Source organism: Mustelus asterias, chromosome 21 (assembly GCF_964213995.1).
Source record: "Mustelus asterias chromosome 21, sMusAst1.hap1.1, whole genome shotgun sequence".
Classification (NCBI taxonomy): domain Eukaryota; kingdom Metazoa; phylum Chordata; class Chondrichthyes; order Carcharhiniformes; family Triakidae; genus Mustelus; species Mustelus asterias.
The window spans coordinates 8017858-8043058 of NC_135821.1; the positions used below are offsets into that span (position 1 = coordinate 8017858).

General features: G+C 45.6%; 1 protein-coding gene across 2 annotated transcripts; it reads right to left on the bottom strand.

The window, feature by feature from the left end:
• Positions 1-2585: 2585 nt before the first annotated feature.
• Positions 2586-24330, bottom strand: wbp11 (WW domain binding protein 11). 2 transcript variants are annotated; one of them, XM_078237339.1, is made up of 12 exons: positions 24239-24311; positions 24063-24200; positions 21627-21658; positions 19905-19998; positions 18385-18581; positions 14181-14314; positions 12278-12477; positions 11927-12133; positions 10950-11051; positions 8391-8672; positions 5986-6168; positions 2716-3859 (listed from the first exon to the last, which is right to left on the bottom strand). In XM_078237339.1, the coding sequence occupies exons 2-12, from the start codon at positions 24124-24126 to the stop codon at positions 3444-3446; spliced, it is 1911 nt and encodes a 636-aa protein (XP_078093465.1). In that variant the 5' UTR covers positions 24127-24200; positions 24239-24311; the 3' UTR covers positions 2716-3443. The 2 variants fall into 2 exon arrangements, with proteins under 2 accessions (XP_078093464.1, XP_078093465.1); XM_078237338.1 differs by having other exon boundaries at positions 2586-3859; positions 24063-24330.
• Between the last annotated feature and the right edge of the window lie 871 nt (positions 24331-25201).

Below are 25201 nucleotides of genomic sequence, written 5' to 3' on the forward strand. Positions count from 1 at the left end.
CATTAACAACATTTAAAAGGCATCTGGATGGGTACATGAATAGGGAGGGAATAGAGGGTTACGGACCAAGTAAGGGCAGAAGGTTTTTTTTAAAAAAGTTTAGGGCATCATTTGATCTAATTTAATCATAGAAACCCTACAGTGCAGAAGGAGGCCATTCGGCCCATCGAGTCTGCACCGACCACAATCCCACCCAGGCCCCACATATTTACCCGCTAATCCCACTAACCTACGCATCTCAGGACTCTTAAGGGGCAATTTTTAACCTGGCCAATCAACTTAACCCGCACATCTTTGGACTGTGGGAGGAAACCGGAGCACCCGGAGGAAACCCACGCAGACACGAGGAGAATGTGCAAACTCCACACAGACAGTGACCCAAGACGGGAATCGAACCCGGGACCCTGGAGCTGTGAAGCAGCAGTGAAGCAGAACCTGCTCCGCCATTCAATAAGATCATGGCTGATCTTTTCGTGGACTCAGCTCCACTTACCCGCCCGCTCACCATAACCCTTGATTCCCTTACTGTTCAAAAATTTATCTATCCTTGCCTTAAAAACATTCAATGAGGTAGCCTCAACTGCTTCACTGGGCAGGGGATTCCACAGATTCACAACTCTTTGTGTGAAGAAGTTCCTCCTCAACTCAGTCCTAAATCTGCTTCCCCTTATTTTGAGGCTATGCCCCCTAGTTCTAGTTTCACCCGCCAGTGGAAACAACTTCCCTACTTCTATCTTACTATTCCCTTCATAATCTTATATGTTTCTATAAGATCTCCCTTCATTCTTTTGAATTCCAATGAGTATAGCCCCAGTCTACTCAGTCTCTACTCTCTCCTCCTTTGATTTGTCACATGTATTAGTGTACAGTAAAAAGTATTGTTTCTTGCACACTACACAGACATAGCATACTGTACATAGAAGGAAAGAAGAGGGCAGAAATGTACTGTTACTGTCATAGCTAGGATGTAGAGAAAGATCAACTTAATGTGAGGTAGGTCCACTCAAAAGGCTGATGGCAGCAGGGAAGAAGCTGTTCTTGAGTCGGTTGGTACGTGATCTCAGACTTTTGTATCTTTTACCCTATGGAAGTGGAAGAGAGGATGTCCGGGGTGCCTTGATTATGCTGGCTGCTTTTCCGAGGCAGCGGGAAGTATAGACAGTGTCAGTGGGTGGGAGGCTGGTTTGAATGATTGACTGGGCTTCGTTCACAACCCTTTGTAATTTCTTGCGGTCTTGGGCAGTGCAGGAGCCATACCAAGCTCTGATACAACCAGAAAGAATGCTTTCTATGGTGCGTCTGTATAAGTTGGTGAGAGACATAGCTGATATGCCAAATTTCCTTCGTCTTCTGAGAAAGTAGAGGCGTTGGTGGGCTCTCTTAACTATAGCATCAGCATGAAGGGACAAGAACAGCTTGTTGGTGCTCTGGACACCTAAAAACTTGAAGCTTTCAACCACTTTTACTTCGTCCCCGTTGATGTAGACAGGGGCATGTTCTCCTTTATGCTTCCTGAAGTCAATGACTATCTTCTTCGTTTTGTTGACATTGAGAGATTATTGTTGCCGCACCAGTTCACCAGATTCTCTATCTCATTCCTGTACTCTGTCTCATCATTGTTTGAGATCCGACCCACTACAGTGGTGTCATCAGCAAACTTGAAAATCGAATTGGAGGATAATTTGGCCACACAGTCATAGGTGTATAAGGAGTATAGTGGGGGACTGAGAACACAGCCTTGTGGGGCACCGGTGTTGAGGATGATCGTGGAGGAGTTGTTGCCTATCCTTACTGATTGTGGTCTGTGGGTTAGGAAGTTCAGGATCCAGTCGCAGAGGGAGGTGCTGAGGCCCAGGCCACGGAGTTTGGAGGTGAGTTTTGTAGGAATAATGGTGTTGAAGGCTGAGCTGTAGTCTATGAATAGGAGTCTGACATAGGTGTCCTTGTTATCTAGGTGTCCAGGGTTGAGTGCAGTGCCAGGGAGATGGAATAAGTTTAAGTTTATTTTATTATTGTCATAAGTAGGCTTACATTAACACTGCAAATTAAGTTACTGTGAAAATCCCCTAGTCACCACACTCCAGCGCCTGTTCGGGTACACCGAGGGAGAATTTAGCATGGCCAATGCACCTAACCAGCACGTCTTTTGGACTGTGGGAGGAAAGTGGAGCACCCGGAGGAAACCCACGCAGACACCGGGAGAACGGGCAAACTCCACACATGATGTGGAGATGCCGGCGTTGGACTGGGGTAAACACAGTAAGAAGTTTAACAACACCAGGTTAAAGTCCAACAGGTTTATTTGGTAGCAAAAGCCACACAAGCTTTCGAGGCTCTGAGCCCCTTCTTCAGGGGCTCAGAGGGGCTCAGGGGCTCGAAAGCTTGTGTGGCTTTTGCTACCAAATAAACCTGTTGGACTTTAACCTGGTGTTGTTAAACTTCTTACTGTGTAAACTCCACACAGACAGTGACCCAGGCCAGGAATTGAACCTGGGTCCCTGGCGCTGTGAGGCAGCAGCGCTAACCACCGTGCACCCATATAATTGATTACAAAGCACTATGGGACATCCGCAGGTTGTTGGCATTGTATTTTACTCTAATATTGCTGCCTTTGTTGAAAATATACCTCAATTATGCAAATATCAATCTACATTATCAATCTAGAATATTCTAGCTAGTCACAGATTGTTGAGGTGGAATTAAAACATTTGAGAAGTTATAAGTGTTATATTTGTACAGGGCTACTTCGACAGAAAAGAGTTAATTCACAGATTACAAAGAAATTGAGACTTCTTCACTTGCGAGCAAACATTATTTCAGATGCAAATAAAAGTGAGAGCTACCATCATTGGACCAATTCCGTTTACTTCATCATGTATAATATTCAAACAAAACCCAAGGGATCAAACAGAAGAACAATAATGCACCACAATGAACATGTTTATATTTGCACTGCTTTACTGTTCCGGTCCACGAACTACTGGATTAACTCACATTGTCACCAGAGTTTCCATAATGTGTAAAAGGAAAATGCATGAAATACTTGCACAATGTCCACTTAAACAACGCTGTGAATGGAAGAGCATTTTGAGATCAAAACCAACATCTGTATATATATATATGTTGACATGCAATATTCCCTTCTCCTCCCTAATTCAAAACTGTTGAGTGGGTTTGAAGTCTCACCTTCAGGCGCAGTATTTCTAAACTCACGAGTGAGGGTCTATTCTCAGCTACAAAACTTCCACCGTAACAGGATATCAGGTTGAGCTATACCGCGTGTATAATGTTCGTCCCGTCAGTACATCACACAAGCATTCAGATTTCACAAGTGTTTTTTTAAAAAACTACAAAGCAGACTTGGAAATGAATATACACAAATGTCAAACAAATGCCAAGCAGTTGGTAGTCAAGGTCAGGGAGCGAGCACGAGTCCAGGTTAGTTATAAAAGTCCTTCCATTTCTTTCATGAAAGATTCATAGATATCGTCCTTCGTTTGGATAGAGACGGCAGGGGTGGCTTTAGGTATCGGCTTCATTGGGGCAACAATCTCTTCCTCGCCCTTCTTCACCGGTGCCTGATTCTTGCTTTCACGTTTGACCCGCAGTGCGGTGGGTACAAAGCGGGTAATCTCTGCCTTGGGGTTGGTGATTTGGGGCTTTGCACTGATGGTGGCGATGGCTTTCTTCTCGATGGTGGTCACGTTCTCGTCCATTTTTGGGCGCTGGATGAGATTTGGTGGAGCGCTGAGGACACCAGGATTCGGCACGGGAGCTGGAGGGAACAATCCTGGTGGCGCAGGCCCCAGTGGAGGAGCCATTGGTGGACGTATCATGCCTGGTCGAGGTGGTGGGATACCTGGGAAGAAAGCCCATTGGTTAGGTTTGAAGAGCAGAGTTTCAGAACAGTCCTGAATAATCACTTCTTTCCTTCATGCTGTACAGAACAAACGTATCTGATTCTTTCACGGTGGCACAGTGGTTAGCACTGCTGCTTCACAGCACCAGGGACCCGGGTTCGATTCCCAGCTTGGGTCACTGTCTGTGTGGAGTTTGCACGATGCCTGCGTGGGTTTCCTCCGGGTGCTCCGGTTTCCTCCCACATTCTGAAAGACGTGCTGGTTAGGTGCATTGACCCGAACAGGCACCGCAGTGTGACAACTAGGGGAATTTCACAGTAACTTCATTGCAGTGTTAATGTAAGCCTTACTTGTGACTAATAAATAAACATTTTTTTTCTCACTTAACTAATATCATCTCTATAAGAAAACCATGCACAAGGTTCATTCATGGAATTTTAAAATCAGAACTAAAAATTATACTAAAAATGTTCTAACCCGGGACCCCTTTCATGTGTAAAACCCTGTCTTCTATTTGATTCACAGGACAGTTTCTGTTCACGGAGCATTTCACAAATGTCTAGCTCTGTTTATTAGTAACAGATGATCATCAGTCAGGGTGTCATTTCCAAAATGCACCTGATAAATTGCAGGGTTTAGCGAGTCAGCAATTTCAGCAAGATTTCATGAGACAGGTGTAATTAATATCACCGAGGTTTCAAAAAAATAAATTAAGTCTGGCCTTTGGAAGACAGTATATTTCCCAAAGGATTACATCACCCAGCATATTTCCCAAGGGATTAGTGTTTCCACATATTTTGGGAATTCTTAAAATTCAGCCCAAGTTTCACACAGGTCAGCCAGGGCTCAGCGCTCTCTCTCCCTCTCATCTCTGACTCTCACATTTCTGATCAAGTCCACTCCAGGCCCTGGCTACAAAAATCAAGATGTGGAGATGCCAGCATTGGATTGGGGTAAGCACAGTAAGGCTTGCAAAATCTCACTAACTGTCCTGGCTGGAGACAATACATATCTCTTTAACCTGTGCTTAACCCTCTCTCCACTCACATTATCTGCACCTGTAAAGACTTGATTACCTGTAAAGACTCGCATTCCAACCATTATCTTGTAAATTGAGTTTGTGTCTATACATGCTCTGTTTGTGAACACAGCTCTTCACTCACCTGAGGAAGGAGCAACACTCTGAAAGCTTGTGCTACCAAATAAACCTTTTTACTGTACAAAAATCAAGGCAGATAGTTCAGCACAGCACTGAGGAAGCGTTGACTCCAGATCCACAGCAATGTGGTTGACTCTTAAATGCCCTCTGAAATGATCCAGTGAACTATTCAAGCCAAGCACTGTAGGTGTACCAACACCACAGGGACTGCAGCGGTTCAAGAAGGCAGTTCATCACCACCTTCTCAAGGGCAAATATGGATGGGCAGTAAATGCTGAGCGATCCAGCAAAGCCCGTGTTCCCTGAATGACTAAAAACAGTTTCAAAGCTTACAGAGCTTTTAAAAATATGCAAGTCACAATGTCAGAGATGTATTTATAACTTCTGGCTCCACAGAGGTTTAAATGCACGCTTATCACATTGGTCCTTTCCACTCTGCACACTAATATTGTCTTTGCAGGAATATTTTCCTTTCTTGTCAGTTTAACAATGTTGAAGATTATTAGCCGATTGGCTTCCAAAGATCATAGAATTCCCTAACAGGCGTCGGAGTGTGGCGACTAGGGGATTTTCACAGTAACTTCACTGCAGTGTTAATGTAAGGCTACTTGTGACACTAATAAATAAACTTTAAACTTTAGTGCAGAAAGAGGCAATTTGGCCCATGAAGCTATTTTATACTTAATTGTAAATGAAAAAATAAACCCTGCCCCCACTGGACTCCTGATTGTTAGGGGAGGGCAGCAGTTAAAGAATGCGGTATGTTGCGCTGTGTTAAATGGGTAGTGTTACGCTCGCGCACACTCCCACTCCCTCGCGCACACTCCCACTCCCTCGCGCACACTCCCACTCCCTCGCGCACACTCCCACTCCCTCGCGCACACTCCCACTCACACACACCGTTAGAGTGTTGTGACTACTGTTTATGTAAACAGAGTAGATATCATGTAACAGATTCTATCTTACCTGGGGGAGCTGGCGGTGGTAATCGGGGAGGGGGTCCGCGGGGTGGTGGGCCTGGAGGAAGGCCAGGTGGGGGTCCAGGTGGTGGGCCTGGAGGTCTCCCAGGCGGTGGTCCAGGAGGAAGCAATCGCGGGATCGGTCCTCTGATGCCAGGTAGCCCCGGTGGTCGAATGAATGGAGGCGCACCTGGAATTAACAGCATACGATTACAATCAGACAGGAAAAACCAATCGCAGTAATAAACCCGCTCTGTGGTAGAGATCGGCTGAATCTCCTTTCTCCAATAGAAAGATACAAAAAGTTAGAATATCCCACAACGACCCGAACACTGCCACACTAATTGCTTCAACACAAGACGGGCAAATTTCGAGGAGATTTCACAGGGGAACTAACTGGGAAACCAATTACAAACTGCATTTCCAACAAATTCCAGACAAAAATCTTTTTCTCTTCCTTTTCCCATGGAAGCAACAAGAATTTGCTCCAAAAACAGTTTTCCTTCAACAAATCCAGTACTCTGCAGCCTGGCCACGACATGTCTGTGACAAATATTCGACATCAAATGCCAAGTCCTCCTTGAACAGCAGAGAGACTATAAAATCATAAAACCTCGGAGCAGAATTAGGCCACTCGGCCCATCGAGTCTGCTCTGCCATTCAATCATGGCTGATATTTTTCTCATCCCCATTCTCCTGCCTTTTCCCCATGACCCCTGATCCCCTTATTAATCAAGAACCTATCTATCTCTGTCTTAAAGACACTCAATGACTTGGCCTCCACAGCCTTCTGCGGCAAAGAGTTCCACAGATTCACCACTCTCTGGCTGAAGAAACTCCTCCTCATCTCTGTTTTAAAGGATCGTCCCTTTAGCCTGAGGTTGTGCCCTCTGGTTCTAGTTTTTCCTACTAATGGAAACATCCTCTCTACATCCACTCTATCCTGTGTTCTGGCAATTATTGGTTTAAAACGTATTAATTTACCACACAAACTGTGTCACTAATTTATAATTCATTCACGGGGTGGGGGTGATGCTGGCTGGGCCAGAATTTATTGCCCATCCCCAACTGCCCTACTTCCACACCAGTCAACTGAGGGCAGATTAAAGACTCAACTCCACAATGCTTAAAGAGGGAACTTCTGCCAACTTAAAAATCTTCCCCGCTTCAACACCAATTCAAGCATTTAAACTGTACAATCATTCAGTTCAAAATAGCTGGACTCAACAACTTCAATAAAATCTCCCACAGCAGAAGGTGCAAACTGATCACAATCTTTTGTGTTATTTTAACACAATTCCCTTCAAGTGTACAGTTTATTAGTAACATCATTTTGTGACATTGGTGTATCTTTAAGAGTTTTTTTAAAAAATCATGTTCTCTCTAGCTCACAGCCTTAGCTGATGTCAATGTTGCTGGGCTGTTTACACTGTCTGAAAGCAGTGTCTCTCTCTCTCCCTGGATTTTGGAAGTTCTGCTGGTTAGCTGAAAGCAAGGCTTCTTGCCTTCCTGCAGTAGAAAATCTGCTGTTGGTGGCTTGATCAGAGTCTACCTGGGGTTCTGGGAAGCTGTTCCAACTTCAAACTCTTCTGGGTGGTGTCAAGAGGACGACTAGAACTTACAAGACAGAGTTTTCAATTCTCCAACCAAAGGACTCAATTTCAGTATCATGTGAGCATCAGACTTTGCTGTGCTGAACTTGTTTAAAGGGTTTTATCTCTGGAAGGTTTTGGTTTGATCTGAACATTTTAGATGTATTTAAGGGTTATACATTATCGTGGTTGTTTTGTTTTTGTTGGTAATTAATTAAAGTTTTTGCTAAATTTCTTTCCATACATGTTAACTATATTCTTAATTAAACTTTAGAATCATGGAATCCCTACAGTGCAGGAGGCGGCCATTTGGCCCATCGAGTCTGCACCGACCACAATCCCATCCAGGCCCTATCCCTGTAACCCCACATATTTATCCCGCTAATCCCTCTAACCTACGCATCCCGGGACACTAAAGGACAATTTGACATGGCCAACGTACCTAACCCACACATCTTTGGAGTGTGGGAGGAAACCAGAGCACCCGGAGGAAACCCACGCAGACACGGGGAAAACGTGCAGACTCCACACAGACAGTGACCCAAGCCGGGAATCGAACCCTGGATCCTGGCACTGTGAGGCAGCAGTGCTAACCACTGTGCCACCCTTTGTTTGATAAAAGCTCTCTAGTGGGTTATTTGAATCATACCTGAAGTGAAACCTATCATGCTTATCCTAGCCGAATTCAAAATGCAAAACTTATGATCCAGGCAGGCTCTATAGAACACTGTGGAGTTGAACACTGTGGAGTTTCTGACCTGAATTGTGACAATTTCCATAGTCACACAAATTGGTATTGGGTGACTATTCTGTTTCTTACCTGGAGGTGGTCCTGGTGGCAGGCCAGAGGGTGGTCCTGGAGGTCTCAGTGGAGGTGCAGGAGGAGGTCCAAGTGGTGGGGGCCCAGGCATTGGCGGGGCTTGCATTGGCGCCCTAGGGGGCATCTGAGTCGGTGGTGGAACCTGCGGTCCCTCTGGCCGCAACTCCTCCCGTTGTCGCTTTTCCCGACTCTGCTCTTCTGTTTCCATCTTTTCCTCGTCTGCACCTCCCTCGGTATGGGCTTCCTCCTCCTCCTCCTCTTCGTCCTCGGGGAAATCCTGACCTATTAGGAGGTACAGTATTAATTTAATTTGACATCCAGCACACAGAGCTCTCTACAAACACTGAACAAATAAAAATTGTGGATTTACTACCATAGAACCAACATTGGCCTGAAAGCAGGCCAATCACTGATCCATCTTACAGGAACAAAGCGGCTGTCCCCACATAATTCATCAGCACAACAACCCAGGAAAGAAAAATCAAACTCAGTGTGCCAATTGCCACAAGGGGAATTTTATTATTTTTTTAAAATCACAGAAAACCATCAGCGTGTTTGAATATTGCTGACCAGACACATTATCAGATTTATTATCCTCGTCGATGCCTGGTGTTTTTCTGCTGGTGTGAAACATCGTCACTCTGAAATTCTGTACCTCCAGTCCCATCATAACTTTAGAAAAAGGGCCACAGAATCCAGGAAACAGCATACACGACTTTTTAAAACAATTTATCGGGGATTCAGCTAACCTCCTGCCAATATTACAGGGAGAACACCTCGAAATTCAGCACCCACGGCTCCAACTGTCAGCACCATGTCTAGATCCCCGGCACCAGGACAGGATCCCCGGACAGCTCGAATCATAGAATCCCTACAGTGCAGGAGGAGGCCATTTGGCCCATCGAGTCTGCACCGACCACAATCCCATCCAGGCCCTATCCCCACAACCCCACATATTTACCCTAGCTAGTCCCCGACACTAATTTAGCATGGCCAATCCACCTAACCCGCACATCTTTCGGACTGTGGGAGGAAACCAGAGCACCCGGAGGAAACCCACGCAGACACGGGGAGAATGTGTAGACTCCACGCAGACAGTGACCCAAGGCCAGAATCAAACCCGGGTTCTAGCTCAGGACGATTTGTTGTCTCCGACACACTTTCACCACCTGTCCCTCACCTCCTCCCACCTAGTTCCTTCCTGAAGATACTAATTATCACTGCTATACAATTACACAACTGCTGGAAAGGCTTTGGCATCTGGTACAGCTGGCCATTCTGGACGTGAGCCTCGGTAGTGAGTTACAGCTGCTGCACCATGGCCAGGAGACTGAGTGCGAATATCGCTTTAACCAATCTTCACATGTATTCCATTTTTAGCCAGTTTCTGGATGCTGAACAGCAGCTGATTTTACTCTACTGTAATCTGAGGATCCAAGGCCATTTCTAATGACATTTATTAGCTCCCATTTAAATCATTACAGATTTTAATTTGATGAAATATCATAAATCTAAAGCACAGGAGATTATTCTTCCAGTTCTATCTGTGCGGACTCTTTGCAAGAACAGTCCTGCACCTTCCCACACCTTCATTTTTTGCCTGTAATCCTGTTAAGTTTCTCATCTTTGATTATCTGTCCCACTCCCTTTTAAAATGGTTTAGGGGAATCAACTTCCACCACCTTTGCAGGTAAAGTGTTCCAGGTCCTGACATCTCCCAGAGAGAAAGATATGTCCTCCTCTCCGCTTCTAGATCTTCTGCCAATGTTTTAAAATCCTGTGGATATGGACACACTCGACAGCTGGAACGGTCGATCTACTCTGTTTTAAAATTTTTTAAAAACTTGCTATTTGCAATTCTTTACTATTTTCCAGGTTAATACTGTCTAACTGTCCTGCCAGCCAACACAGCAAACGCTGCAGATTAAACTTGGCTTGGGCTAGACAATTCAGCAACATATATTTATAAAGCATCTTTAACAAAATGAAACATTTTAAAAAGCACTTCACTGGAATATTGTCAAACAAACTTTGACACCAAGATACCCAAGGAGATATTGGGGCAGGTGTCAAAAGCTTAGTCAAACAGGTGGGTTTTAAGGAGTACCTTCAAGGAGGAAAAATAGGCAGAAGAGGTTTAAGGAAGGAATTCCAGAGCTTAGGGTCTTTGCAATTGACTGCCAATGATGGAACATGCTTTCCATAAGCCATCAGGACTCACCTGATGAAGGAACGGCACTCCGAAAGCTTGTGCTACCAAATGAACCTGTTGGACTTTAACCTGGTGTTGTGAGACTTCTTACTGTGGAATGATTAAAGTTCAGGAATCTCTGGGGGTCAGGATTAGAGGAATACATATGGAGCGCCAGCCGTACAGCGTTTTTGTAATCTTCTGGAAGACTAGACCCTTTATCCATGACTATCTGTACATAACCATCTACTGTATTCCAACATGAAATGCCACGGTCCCTGCAGCCTTACCACTTACAGATCGGTTACTATCTCCATGTGGGTCCGAGCTGCCTCCGATGGAAGTCGAGGGCCTGTCCGATTACTCACCTGCCATTCGAAGCATCATCGCTTGCAGAGGAGTGAGCTCCTTCAGATTCTTCCTCTTTTTCTTGTGTTTGTCCTGCACGTCTGCAAAGCGGACAATGCGGCCTGTGGGAAGACAATACACGCTCAGCCAAAGCATTTCAATGTCCCAGTAAATAGCGATGCAACAAAAAGCACAGCTTAGCTTTCCATAAGCCAATCATTCTCATTGTTATAGATTCATTTACATTTAGGCGTTAGCAACCTGGTCAGAAAGACCGTCAGCACATTCGCGCGATCTGTAAAGCACCACGTCTGGAGTCTGCATCAGCAGAAGTTGATTGGAATCGCGTTCACACAAGCAGTAAAAAGTACAATATTGGACGGACACCAGCCTACAGATTGAAACCATGATCACCAGATAGCGTGGTGCTACAGTATACTGGAAATCAGCGTGCATTACCATGAAGGGGACCAGGCCATTCGGCCCCTCAAATCTGCTCCATCGGTCATATGATCATGGCTGATCCTCTATCTCAACTCCCACCCTCTCCACAGGAATTCCACAGGTTCACCAACCTCTGAGTGAAGAAATCTCTCCTTATCTCAGTGCTAAGTGGCCTACCCTGTATCCTGAGACTGTGCTAAAGGCAACATCATCCCTCCATCCTGTCTGTTCAGCCTTGTCAGAATTTGAGATCCCCTCTTATTCTCCTAAACTCCAGTGAATACAGGCCTAGTCGACCCAATCTCTCCTCATACAACAATCCTGCCATTCCATGAATCAGTCAGTCTGGTGAACCTTCGCTGTAGTCCCTCTATGTCAAGCACATCCTTTCTTAGGCAAGGAGACTCAAACTGCACACAGTGCTCCAGGTGTGATCTCGCTTGCATCGTGCTCCAGCTCTCTCACTTTCACACGTATGAAGGAAAGGAATAAAAAGCAGACGGATGGGTGACTGAATCACGTTGAAAAACAACCAAATAGACGGAGAACGTACCCGGTTTATCATCGTCCAGCCGCAAACTTTCATCATCTTCATCTCGATGCCGAAAATCATCGTCGTCATCATCACTGTCTTTGTCTTTCGAGTCTTCGCTGTCTTCATCCTGGTCGTCTCGATTTCCATCCTGATCCTGCTCCATGTCTTCAGGGTAATCATCATCACCACTGTCCTCCTCATCCTCTTCTTGCATATCCTGAATCGCTAAAGAGGCAAAAGGTCGAGATTAGGATAGAGTATACGACACTCCACATCAACTGTGGAACTATATTCACAGGGTGATACTAACACACAGAGCACTATAAGAAAACTGGGAAACACACAGCAACGCCTGTGAAGATGCCTTACCAGTTTCAGGATCATAAACATTATCTTCATCCTTTCCCTTCAGAGGTAAGCCTGGAGGGGGGCCCATCCTTCTTGCATAAAGAGCTAATACCTGAGGCGGAGGTGGCCCTGGGGGTGGGCCAGGGGGCTTCTTACCAGGTGGTAATCGAGGAACTCCATGTGAAGGAGGGGGCATTAGTGTAACAGGTTTAGAGGGTGGCCTGCAGGGAAGAATTGATATTGTGGATTTCTTTTCAAACAAAGATCCGTATTAAAGTATTACTCAAACTGCCCCAACACATAAATAATCCCAGTACTTAAACCAACATGATACATCTTAACGAGACACACCCCTCATTTAGGAAGATAAAACTCAATCTAAATGTCTGGTTGTGTTGTTGAAGTAATATTAAAAATCTTAAGTCTGCACACACTTTCCATTACTGTTCCCAATACAAACTGCTGTCTACATTCAGAATTAGATTTAGGGGCAGCACAGTGGTTAGCACTGCTGCCTCACAGTTCCAGGGACCTAGGTTCGATTCCCGACTTGGGTCACTGCCTGTGTAGAGATTGTACATTCTCCCCGTGTCTGCGTGGGTTTCCTCCGGGTGCTCCGGTTTCCTCCCACAGTCCAAAGATGTGCGGGTCAGGTGGGATTGGCCATGCTAAATTGCCTCCAAGGTGTCGGGGGATGAGCAGGGTAAATACGTGGGGTTACGCGGATCGTGTTAAGAATGTGATCAATGATAATATTGGATCTGTTAGAATGTAACCAATGGGTTACATTGTGGTCAGCTGACCCACCATAAATAAGCAGCAGATGGGAATTGTGGGGAGCTTGTATGGCCCAGGGTGTGGCCTCAAGTGTTGGAGTAATGAAGTTTCTTCATTAAACCTTTTTCTTTGATTTAGTTTCTGAAGCAAGTTCTTTTTATTGCTTGCAACTGAAGAATTCCTTCTGCTAGATGAACAGATAGGGCCTGGGTGGGATTGTGGTCGGTGCAGACTCGATGGGCCGAATGGCCTCCTTCTGTACTGTAGGGATTCTATGATTCTAATGGAAACTGCCCTTGTAAACTTGCCATGCTATAATTTCACCTGCCCTCAGGTGGACACATCAGGGTATGATCATGAGCAAGAAATTGTATTAAAAACCCCCAAAATAAAGATGGATTGTATATCTTTAAGATAGGGACTGAATTATATCTGCTTGCCCCGGTCCAATTATTCTTCAGCCTGTAATGCTGTCTTGATTCCATGTGTAATGTGACCAGAGATTGACTAGCAAAATATAAAAAATGCACAACTGCTCCACTGTGCATTTAATAAAATCTAGAGTGGAAGAAACAGCCACTGCCTGACTGTGTGTAAGTCTATTCATTGCTATTGTCTTCCCAAATTCCAACTGATAAGCTTGAAAATGTTACAGCTACTTATCTGTGTCGATACCCTCGCTGACCAACAAGCCAATTTCTTTCGGTTTGGATAGGCCACAACACCACAGAGGATAATTTTTTTAAGTTAAAGTTTATTTATTAGTCACACTGCAATGAAGTTACTGTGAAATTCCCCTAGTCGCCACAGTCCGGCGCCTGTTCGGGTCAATGCACCAAACCAGCGCGTCTTTCAGAATGTGGGAGGAAACCGGGGCTCCCGGAGGAAACCCACGCAGACACGGGGAGAACGTGCAGATTCCACCCGCACAGACAGTGACTCAAGCCGGGAATCGAAACTGGGTCCCTGGCGCTGTGAGATTAACAGCGGTGCTAACCACTGTGCTACCGTGCCGCCCTCAGAATCAGTAAAATAGCTCGAGTGGTGCTTACCCCTCCACCCAAGACCCATCCATCCTTTGCGTTTGAACATTCACTGTCTATGTACGTACCCAAGAGGCTTCAGATACAAATGAATTGCTGCTCACCCATAAGCTGATGTCTTTTTCAATATTGAGGGAGGCTGAGCTCCAGGGAGGGGGATATCCTGAATCATGATGTTTGATGGCGCATGAGGCATGTCTGGCAGTGGAATACTCTCCACCTCCACATGTTGAGCATTCTGTATAAAGACGGAAAATGGCCACATGCTTACACTGCAGCAATGAACAAACTCTCTTTTCAAACATGCAATTTGAAAGCAGCACAGATAACTATGGTCCTTGGCTTCCTACGGCAAGATGTTCTTCACTTGGAAGTGAATGTCTTTAGTAGATATGTTACTACAAAGGAGACAAAGGTTAGCATGAAATATCCCTGCTAGCAACTGCACTGGGAATTAGAATGTGGAGAAGCCGGCGTTGGACTGGGGTGGGCACAGTAAGAAGTCTCACAACACCAGGTTAGAGTCCAACAGGTTTATTTGGTATCATGAGCTTTCGGAGCAGCGCTCCGAAAGCTCATGATACCAAATAAACCTGTTGGACTTTAACCTGGTGTTGTGAGACTTCTTACTTTGGAATTATAAATATCTGATGGCAGTGGGGATTTGGTGAGTCTTGAGAGTTGCTAGTTGCATTGCAATCTTTTCTCATCAGAGAACATTGCGAGTGAAACAGCAAATAGGACATACTGACCCCAGGAGCCTGATATTAGAAAACGCTCCCAAAGCCGGGGGGCGGGGGTATTAGACACTCTGAACACAAGGGAATTTACAAGCCTACTCACCCTTTTCTCACACAGAAAGAACATTTCAATTCTGGTTTAATGAAAATTTTCACTCAACTTTAAAAAAAACGCATTACTGCCGTTTCATCCCACTGTTGTTTAAAAAGCTCCCATTTCATGTCACTTCATAGCAGGTTTGAAGAAATGTTTGCTTTGAATGTTTGATACGACTCTGCTCTCAATTCTCCCTCAGTCTTGAATGCTTTCACCAGGGTCTTTCTACAGAAAGCTGTGAGCTGTATTCATCCTAATTCCATCACAGCTCCTTCTTTAAAACACCAAGTCTGTTCATATCTGCCTTGAACCAAAAGCACTTCAATCTCCAGGCTGGAGGGGAAACTCGAGCAAAATTGACTTTGTGTACCTCCTGCTCTTCATGAAATACATCTGGAATTATGAAACATCTGGCAGCAATTGTAACAGGCAGTCTCACTACGGGGCAGGCTCCAGTTCAGCAAGAGCCCTATTTGGAATCCACCTCTCCAATTTCAGAACATTATCCCTTATTGCAGAAGATGGTGGAAATGTTGGTTCATCAGGACTTTCAAAGGGAAGTCAATACAACCAACAAAAAGCAACACGCAACATGAAAGTGCTGCCTCCCGACATGGAGCCTCATCCAGCACTTCCCTGTGTGACACTGCAGCGCTTTGTAAGTGATATTTGGGCCATTAATCATTTGCGTGAAGCAAAGGGAAAGATAAAGGCTGCAAATTCGGACCAAAGCACCACATTCTTCAGAGAGAGATGGGGCTCAGGCCCTGGGGACTTGTCGGTAAGGCGATCTTGCTGATTACACCCACAGTGGGTTATTTATCAATGCGGTTCAATAGGCGTTAACAAAACAAACAAATGCTTTGCAGTTTGAGTAGTGATTGTATCTGCTCCATTAGACATACAAAGTGCAACATCCATCACTGGTGTTCTTAAACATGCAGCTTACAAAATTTGTAATTTGGAGAATGACAACAAGGATTGTGCACAGATGAACAAATTGGAAACTTGAAGGGAGTATCCTTCATTTTTAGAATGAAAGTTATTTTCTCTCAGTAATGTCAATAGCGCCAGCTCAGTTACAGCACAGTTAGCTATATAGAACATTACAGCGCAGTACAGGCCCTTCGGCCCTCGATGTTGCGCCAACCAGTCTAAAGCCCATCTAACCTACACTATTCCAATATCCACTATTCCCTTCTTATATATGCATGAAAAGCCTTGGGAGTCTCCTGAATCCTGCCTGCTTCAGGGTAGTCAGAGCTCAGGCACAGCTCTGTTCTGCCAAATGGTTTTGCCATATATTTCTGTTCCCTGCTCCAACCCTTGCTGCACAGGCATAGCAAGTTCTCACAACAGGTACCCTGTGGTGTGTGGGCGAGATCATTAATTTAGTGATAAATTTGGTCCAAATCCCCTCTAAGCTAGACTGAAACACACAAAACTCAAACTTTTCTTTAACTACGTCAGGGGTGGTGGAGGCGAACTCAATGGAGTCTTTTAAGAGACTCCTGGATGAGTACATGGAGCTTAATAGGATGGAGGGTTATAGGTAGGTCTAGAAGGTAGGGATGTGTTCGGCACAACTTGTGGGCCGAAGGGCCTGTTTGTGCTGTAGTTTTTCTATGTTTCTATGTTACTACACGCCGCCAAACACACCGGTGAACTTACAGTGGGAGGTGCACAAGGCCAAACTAGCCTTCTGTTATCAGATATTAAAGAGATGGTGTCAGGTCGGGTATCCTATCTATCCACTCCAGAATGATGCTCTTAAGGAATATCACACACCCGCCTTATAACTAACACCATTCCACTGCCATGAGAATGTGCTTTTAAAAAATATACAATTTCTAATTAAAGGCAAAATACTGCGGATGCTGGAAATCTGAAATAAAAACAGGAAAATGCCGGAATCTTTCATTAAGGAGCTTATAGCGGGCACTTAAAAATCTCTATGCAATCAGACAGAGTCGACATGGTTTTGTGAAAGGGAAATCATATTGGACTAATTTGTTAGCGTTCTTTGAGGAGGTAATAAACAATATGGGTAAAGGGGGACCTGTAGCTGTGGTGCACTTGGGTATTTGACAAGGTGTCACAACAAAGACTCCGTCACAAAGTAAGAGCTCATGATGTGAGGATCAACAATGAATTGGATAAGAGGACCAAATGTATGGTGGCTAAATATACTAACAATACAAAAATAGGTAGGAGAGTAGGTTGTGAGGAGGACCTAATCTATCTCCATCCCTTTGCAGTTTCCTTAAGATAGCAGGCACAAATTTGACAGATACAATACAAAGTGGGAAAATGTGAACTTGTATACTTGGGCGGCACGGTAGCACAGTGGTTAGCACTGCTGCTTCACAGCTCCAGGGATCTGGGTTCGATTCCCGGCTTGGGTCACTGTCTGTGTGGAGTCTGCACATTCTCCTCGTGTCTGCGTGGGTTTCCTCCGGGTTCTCCGGTTTCCTCCCACAGTCCAAAGATGTGCAGGTTAGGTTGATTGGCCATGCTAAAATTGCCCCTTAGTGTCCTGAGATTTGTAGGTTAGAGGGATTAGCGGGTAAATATGTAGGGATATGGGCGTAGGGCCTGGGTGGGATTGTGGTCGGTGCAGACTCGATGGGCCGAATGGCCTCCTTCTGCACTGTAGGGTTTCTATGATTTCTATGACTTTGGCAGGAAGAATGGGAAAGCTGTATATTATTTAAAGGAAGCAAGACCACGGAACACTGCAATACAACGTGATCGGGGCGCCCTGGTACATAAATCACAAAATGTTAGAATGCAGGTACAGCAAGTCATTAGGAAGGCAAATAGAAAGTTTGTGTTTGTTGCAAGGAGAATGGAATATAAAAGTAGGGAAGTTTCGCTTTGTCGTACAGAGCACGAGTGAGGCCACATCTGGAGTACCGTGTACAGTTTTGGTCTTCTGCTCAAAAAAAATGATATAATTATATTTCGCAGCAGTTCAGAGAAAGTTTGCTCAACTGATGGCCAGGATAAAGGAATTATGAGGAAAGGTTGCACAGCTTGGGCCTGTATCCTTTGGAGTTTAGAAGAATGAGAGGTGATCTTATTGAAACAAAGGGGATTTGACAGGGTGGCTGCTGAGAGGATTTTCTCCCTATTGGGAGAGACTGGGACTAGGGGGACACAGTTTAAAAATTAAAGAGCCTCCCATGTAAGGTGGGCTTGAGAAGAATCTTTTTTTCTCAGCGGGGTTGCTAGCCTGTGTAACTCTCTTCCTCAGACAGCAGTGGAGGCAGGGTCGATGAATATTTTTAGAGTTAGATAAATTTCTGATTGACAAGAGTCAAAGGTCATATGGGTAGACAGGAAAGTAGAGTCGAGGACACAATCAGGTCAGCCATGATCTTATCAAACGATATTGCAGGTTCAAGTGACCAAATGGCCTATTCCTGCTCCTAATTCACATATTTATTGATATATTCAATCATTCCTCACCTTGACAGCATCAAAGAACTGGCAGAGCTGTGACCTTTTCTGCTCATATTCACTCTCCAGTTTCTGCAGCTCCTTATAAAATTCAGTATTTTCCTTCTCATACAGCCGCAGGATTCGTTCAAACGTCTCTCGTAACTTTTTCCGCTTGTCTTTCAGCACCTTCTCATTAAGTTGTGGCTGCTGCACGGGATTGAATTCTGCAGAAAACCGGAGTTGTGGGAGGGGCGGGGGACAAAAATTACAGCATGCAGAACAGATATAATTCCAGCACAGGTTAACAGTGGTTAGAATTCACCCTGCACATCAGATAACAAGACTGCTGCAACATTCTAAATAATTTCCCCCAATCTCTTGCCCAAAAGTCTGACATATCCTTGGGATCCCCTTAGAACGAAGCAAAATAGAACAGATCAGATAGAAACAAACAACATCTTGAGGATTCCAATTACAAGCAAACAGGAACACTTGAGATGCTAAAACCGCTGAATATATGGAAAGGACACTGTTCACAAACTGTTCACAGCAACATGGAAAATAGAATTGAGCGATTTAGTGGAAATGTTGTGACTAGAATATAGTCTTATGTACCAAGACATCAAACATGTTTCGTCAGAAGGAACTCTTCAAAATGCAGCTAATGAAAATACACAAAATTTACTCCAACTTGTAAATCAAAGAAAGGGTTTAATAAAGAAACATCATTACTCCAAACTTGGGGCTTCACCCTGGGCCACTCCAAGCCATTACTAAAAGAGTATCCATATGCGACAGACATGCACAGTCCATCAACTTAAAGGCCAGTACTGCATCTGGAATCTCCAAATTAAATTTCATTAGCCTGTTACGGCCCCTATCAAAATCCATGATATACTCTTCCATGGACTGGGTGTCTTGTCTCCTAATCCTGTCAAACATCACCCATTCTTCATAATTCTCCAAGAACTCATCTTTCTGGTAAAACTCATCTAAGAATTGTAGCAGGAGCTGGAGCCCTTCTTCTCTATTCAGGGTATCTGCTGTCCAATTGGAAAATACTTTGCTTCTTATCTTGTTCCTGATTGGAAGCGACAAAGTTAATGCCATATCTTTGCTTTTTTTTCTCGGTATTGTGGTGACAAGGGTCCACATTTCCACCTCTGCCTTCCATTGCCGATATGGTTCGGCACCTGAAAAGACAGGGGGACAACCCAATCCCACCGGTTTACTCCTATCTTCTGCCATGGTCGTACCACTTCTTTAAAACCAAACACCAAATTACGATGGGTTTTCCTCTGCTGCCAATGTTTCATGTTTTACTGGGTCAGCTGACCCCTACAGCTTGTTACCATTGGTCACATTACATCCAATACAAAGTAGTCACTGGTTACATTCTAACAAAACACACATCCCAAATTCCCGGGGCATGAATATGACACAATCTACTGGCAAACAAGCATGTTTCAAAACATCTCTTCATCTGGTTCTGACTTTAAAAAAAACACAAAGTTTTATCCTGGAAAATTCCAATTCCGGTTCTTTACCCATTTCATCCAGCTTCTCCATGTCTTTAATTATCTGCTTGGGATCTTTCATCTTAAGCACAGCAGCTCGCACCATCATTCGCTGTTTCTTGTTCTGTGAACACAAAGGTTATCCAGAAATCCATCAATAAAGCAAATTTACACCGAGGACAATCGCACGATGGGAAGCTGAGTTAACAAAACAAAATCCGTGACAACTTAACCGAGGAAACTGGTCCAACAAACCTATACTTATAGCTAGATAAAAGCAAATCACTGTAGATCCTGGAATCTGAAACAAAATTAGGAAATGCTGGAAAATCTCAGCAAGTTTGACAGCATCTGTGGAGAGAGAATAGAGCCAACGTTTTGAATCTGAATGACCCTTCGTCAGAGTTACACTTAAATCTGACAATCTTCCCCTCATCTCCAAACTCAATCCATCCAATTGCAATTTTTTTCTCTCTTCATCCGAGAATGGCATTACTTCCCTTTCATTCCTTCTCCTGCGTGCCAACCCATGAGTTCTTCTTTCTCCCTGAACAATCCTGAAATTGAGGCTTATTGCAAACACCTTCTCTTCATATGAGAGTGGAAAGTCAGTATCTCCAGGACATGGCACTTGAGTCTGAATTCTGTCCCCATCCAGCAGCAACCACTGGATAACAACCAGGAGTGACGACACTGGCTACATCTTCTCCACCGTCGAAGTACAAGAAGATGGAGGCCCTCAACTGCTGCCTGAGCTCAAATCCACCAACTCAGCATAGTTGTGGGACTAAACCTTTAATCTTCCTACTGCAGAATTGTGATCCAAATTGTGCCAGCTAGTTCATTTACCCTCCAAGCTATCAGTCAATATATTTCCAATGGGAGGGGAACAGATACAAGATGCAGAGGGGCAGAGAAACATCTTTACACAAGTTTATTTGTTGAAACAGAAACTATATCAGCACTCAAGTTTAGAATACAGATGGTGATGGAAAGGGTCGAGGGGATATGGGTGTTGGGATGGTAAATTAGACTAGAATCTTTACTCGCGTGCAGGGAAAATGCTGACATGGAGTGGTGGGCTGAATGGCCTTCTTCTCAGTTGTATTTATTTTCATAGGGTGTTGGTGTTGCTGGCAAGCCAGCATTTGTTGCACATCCCTAATTGCCCTTGAAGTGAGTGGCTTGCTCGGCCATTTCAGAGGGCAGTTTACAGCCAACCACATTGCTGTGGGTCTGGAATCACATGTAGGCCAGACCGGGTAAGGACGGCAGATTTCCTTCCCTAAAAGGACATTAGTGAACCAGATGGGTTTTTACAACAATCCCACCATTACTCAGACTAGTTTTAGATTCTATATTTATTAATTTAATTCAAATAGTACCAGTGTGATACCAGAGCATTAGTTTGGGTCTCTGGATTGCTAAGTTCAGTGAAATAAACTGTGCCACCATCTCCCCATGTACAATGCAAACTACACCCAGCTGCTATACAAGCATACTTTTGGCACAAAATCAATGTCCCCTCTAATTTGGTTAATAGAATTTATAGGCAATATAATTGCACAGCTGTTTAAAGAAGGCAACTTGTTTACAACCTGTCCTGGGATGTTCGGGTTGCTGCGCAGACACACAGCTTTGAAGGAATATGATCTGCAAACCATCTGAAGATTTGCATTGAAAATACCCAGACAAACTAACTCCAAACAATAACGCAAAGACAGAGATTCGAAATGAACTCAAGTTCCTCACCTTTTTCAGTTCCCGCTTCCTGGCCTCCTTGCCTGGTTAATAAAAAAGTGAATCAGGGTTAGAATTAGGAACGGTCAAAAAAAACTTACATTTATATAATCACAACTTCAGAACATTCCAAAACTCTTTACAGCAAATGAAGCACTCTTTGAAATGAAGTGACTGTTGTTTGTCAGACATGTAGCTGTCAATTAATACACAGCAAGATCCCACAAGCAGCAATGTGATTTAGACTTTGGTTGATGGATAAATATTGGTAACCACGTGTCTACTCTTCATTAACATTGCCATTCTATATTTTACATCCACTTAAAGATGGCAGTTAACGCCACAGGTTGTCTCATCCAAAAGTCAAAACCTCCAACAACACAGCACTCCCACAGTACCGCACAGGCCTAGACTTTGTGCTCAAATCTCTAGAGTGTGAATTGAACCTACGACATTCAGACTCTGAGGGGAGAGTGTGTAACTGACAGAGGCACACAGGCATCAAATCAGATCAGCCAGCGTCTTATCAAATGGCGAAGCAGATTAGAGGGTCCGAATGGCCCACTCCTCTCCATGTGCTGCTCAGAGCCATCCCCTACGGACAAGCCCTCCGAATACACAGGATCTGCTCGGATGAGGAGGATCGCAACAGACACCTCCAGACGCTGAAAGATGCCCTCATAAGAACAGGATATGGCGCTCGACTCATCGATCAACAGTTCCGACGCGCCACAGCGAAAAACCGCACCGACCTCCTCAGAAGACAAACACGGGACACGGTGGACAGAGTACCCTTCGTCGTCCAGTACTTCCCCGGAGCGGAGAAGCTACGGCATCTCCTCCGGAACCTTCAACATGTCATTGATGCAGATGAACATCTCGCCAAGGCCATCCCCACTTCTTGCCTTCAAACAACCACGCAACCTCAAACAGACCATTGTCCGCAGCAAACTACCCAGCCTTCAGGAGAACAGTGACCACAACACCACACAACTCTGCCACAGCAACCTCTGCAAGAAGTGCCGGATCATCGACACGGATGCCATCATCTCACGTGAGAACACCATCTACCAGGTACACGGTACCTACTCTTGCAACTCGGCCAACATTGTCTACCTGATACGCTGCAGGAAAGGACGTCCCGAGGCATGGTACATTGGGGAAACCATGCAGACGCTGCGACAACGGATGAATGAACACCGCTCGACAATCACCAGGCAAGACTGTTCTCTTCCTGTGGGGGAGCACTTCAGCAGTCACGGGCATTCAGCCTTGGATCTTCAGGTAAGCGTTCTCCAAGGCGGCCTTCACGACACACAACAGCGCAGAGTCGCTGAGCAGAAACTGATAGCCAAGTTCCGCACACATGAGGACAGCCTAAACCGAGATGTTGGATTTATGTCACATTATCAGTAACCCCCACAGCTTGCCTCCTGGACTTGCAGAATCTCACTAGCTGTTCTGTCTGGAGACAATACACATCTCTTTAACCTGTGTTTAATGCTCCCTCCACCACATTGTCTGTACCTTTAAGACCTGGCTGGTTGTAGGGATTCGCATTCTAATCAGTATTCTGTAACTTGATTTCTGTGATTCTGTGCACTGTTTGAGAGCAGATTTCCACTCCATCTGACGAAGGAGCAGCGCTCCGAAAGCTTATGGTATTTGCTACCAAATAAACCTGTTGGACTTTAACCTGGTGTTGTGAGACTTCTTACTCTGCTCAGTGTGTGACAGGGATCCCCATGTGAGGATAAAGATACCAGCAGAGGTTTCTGGACAGAAGCTGGCTTTCCAATGAAAATGGGTCACAGTGTGAGGTTGCTTCATTTTACACCAAATCAGACCAAAGCAGATCTTTGAATACAGATCCTTGCTCAATTCTCTCCATGATGTTGCACCCCCCCGTTCCTCATTTCCCCAGATCCCTACCTCTCCCCCCAGCACCCACACATGCCCTCCTCCCCCATCCCCACCCCCTCTCCTCCTTCCCTCTGCCTCCAGCCCCTGCCCCCGTTTCCCCCTCAGGAGGAGCAACTGTTTGGGGGCGGGGCTCCCCCAATGCCCTGCAAACCCCCCCCCCCAAATGCTCCTTTACTGCCCCCCCTGTGCCCACTATCCTGCCCCCATTCTCCCCCAGTGCCCACCATCCCGCCCCCGCGTGCCCACTATACCGCCCCCGAACGCCCACTATCCCGCCCCCAGTGCCCACTATCCCGCCCCCGAGTGCCCACTAACCCGCTCCCAGTGCCCACTATCCCACCCCCAGTGCCCACTATCCCACCCCCAGTGCCCACTATCCCGCCCCCAGTGCCCACTATCCCGCCCCCAGTGCCCACTATCCCGCCCCCAGTGCCCACTATCCCGCTCCCAGTGCCCACTATCCCGCCCCCAGTGCCCACTATCCCGCCCCTGGTGTTCACTATCCCGCTTCCCCCCGGTACTCACGGGCCTGGTCGGTCGGGTTCATGAATTTGCCGCTCTTGGTGGAGCTGGTTGAGCGGCGGCCCATCCTGGCGGCTCTGTCTCTCCCTCCGTCTGCCCGGGCCGAAAGGAGCCGAATTCAACCGGCCGCGGTCTCCGCTCTCCGCTCCCGCTCTCCCCGGCTCCCCTCTCCCCGGCTTCCCCGCTATCTCAGTCCCAGTCCCAGTCTCTCTCTCTCACAGCTCCGCCGCCATCTTCCGCTTGGCAACGACCTTTCACCCGGCGCACCACTTCCGCTTCCGGGTCCTGCTGCCCAGGGTCAGGGACATTTCTACAGCCCCCATTGTGCATTCACTCACCCCCAGAATGTACTCACCCCCCCAGTGTGTATTATTTATTAGTCACAAGTAAGGCTTACATTAACACTGCAATGAAGTTACTGTGAAATTCCCCTGGTCGCCACACTCCGGAGCCTGTTTGGGTCAATGCACCCTGACCGGCACGTCTTTTGGACTGTGGGAGGAAACCGAAGCTCCCGGAGGAAACCCACGCAGACACGGGGAGAACGTGCAGATTCCGCACAGACAGTGACCCTAGCCAGGAATCGAACCCTGTTCCCTGGCGCTGTGAAGCAGCAGCACCGTGCGCCGCCCCCATTGTCCCTCACTCCATCTCCAGAGTGCAACTCAACAACAACAAGAATACATTAACCTCCTGCAAATCAGGGGCACGCACAACCATTGCTGGATCTTGGTGGAAAGTGTCAGCAATGGTTTATTTGATGCTTTTTAAAGAGTAATATGAATATTAATTCAATATCAACGGGTATAATTTTGTTGACTTCAGAATGTGTGGTTTGTGCCCTTCAATTTTTTTTATCAGATGATTAAGACAGTCTGAGATATAGGACAGAATGCTAAATAGAAAATCGTAGGCCATTCAGCCCATCGAGCCTGCTCCACCATTCAATGTGATAGTTACTGAACCTCTATTTCAACACCATTCTCCCGCTCTCTCCCCATACCCCTTGACGCCTTTAGTGTAATCCTATCTACTTATTTCTTAAATACATTCAGTGACTTGGCCTCCACAGCCTTATTCTAGGCACCTCAGCCAGGGGAAACATCATCCCGGCGTCCAGTCAGTCCAGCCCTGTCAGAATT

What these genes read in the sequence shown, in the direction of transcription:
- wbp11 (XM_078237338.1), bottom strand. Translation starts at nt 24,126, where the DNA reads ATGGGCCGCCGCTCAACCAGCTCCACCAAGAGCGGCAAATTCATGAAC. An exon ending in GGAGAAGCTGGATGAAATGG is followed by an intron (nt 18,582 to 19,904) that starts GTAAAGAACCGG and finishes GGTTTTCTGCAG; the next exon opens with AATTCAATCCCGTGCAGCAG. An exon ending in GCTGGACGATGATAAACCGG is followed by an intron (nt 11,052 to 11,926) that starts GTACGTTCTCCG and finishes GTCTTCCCACAG; the next exon opens with GCCGCATTGTCCGCTTTGCA.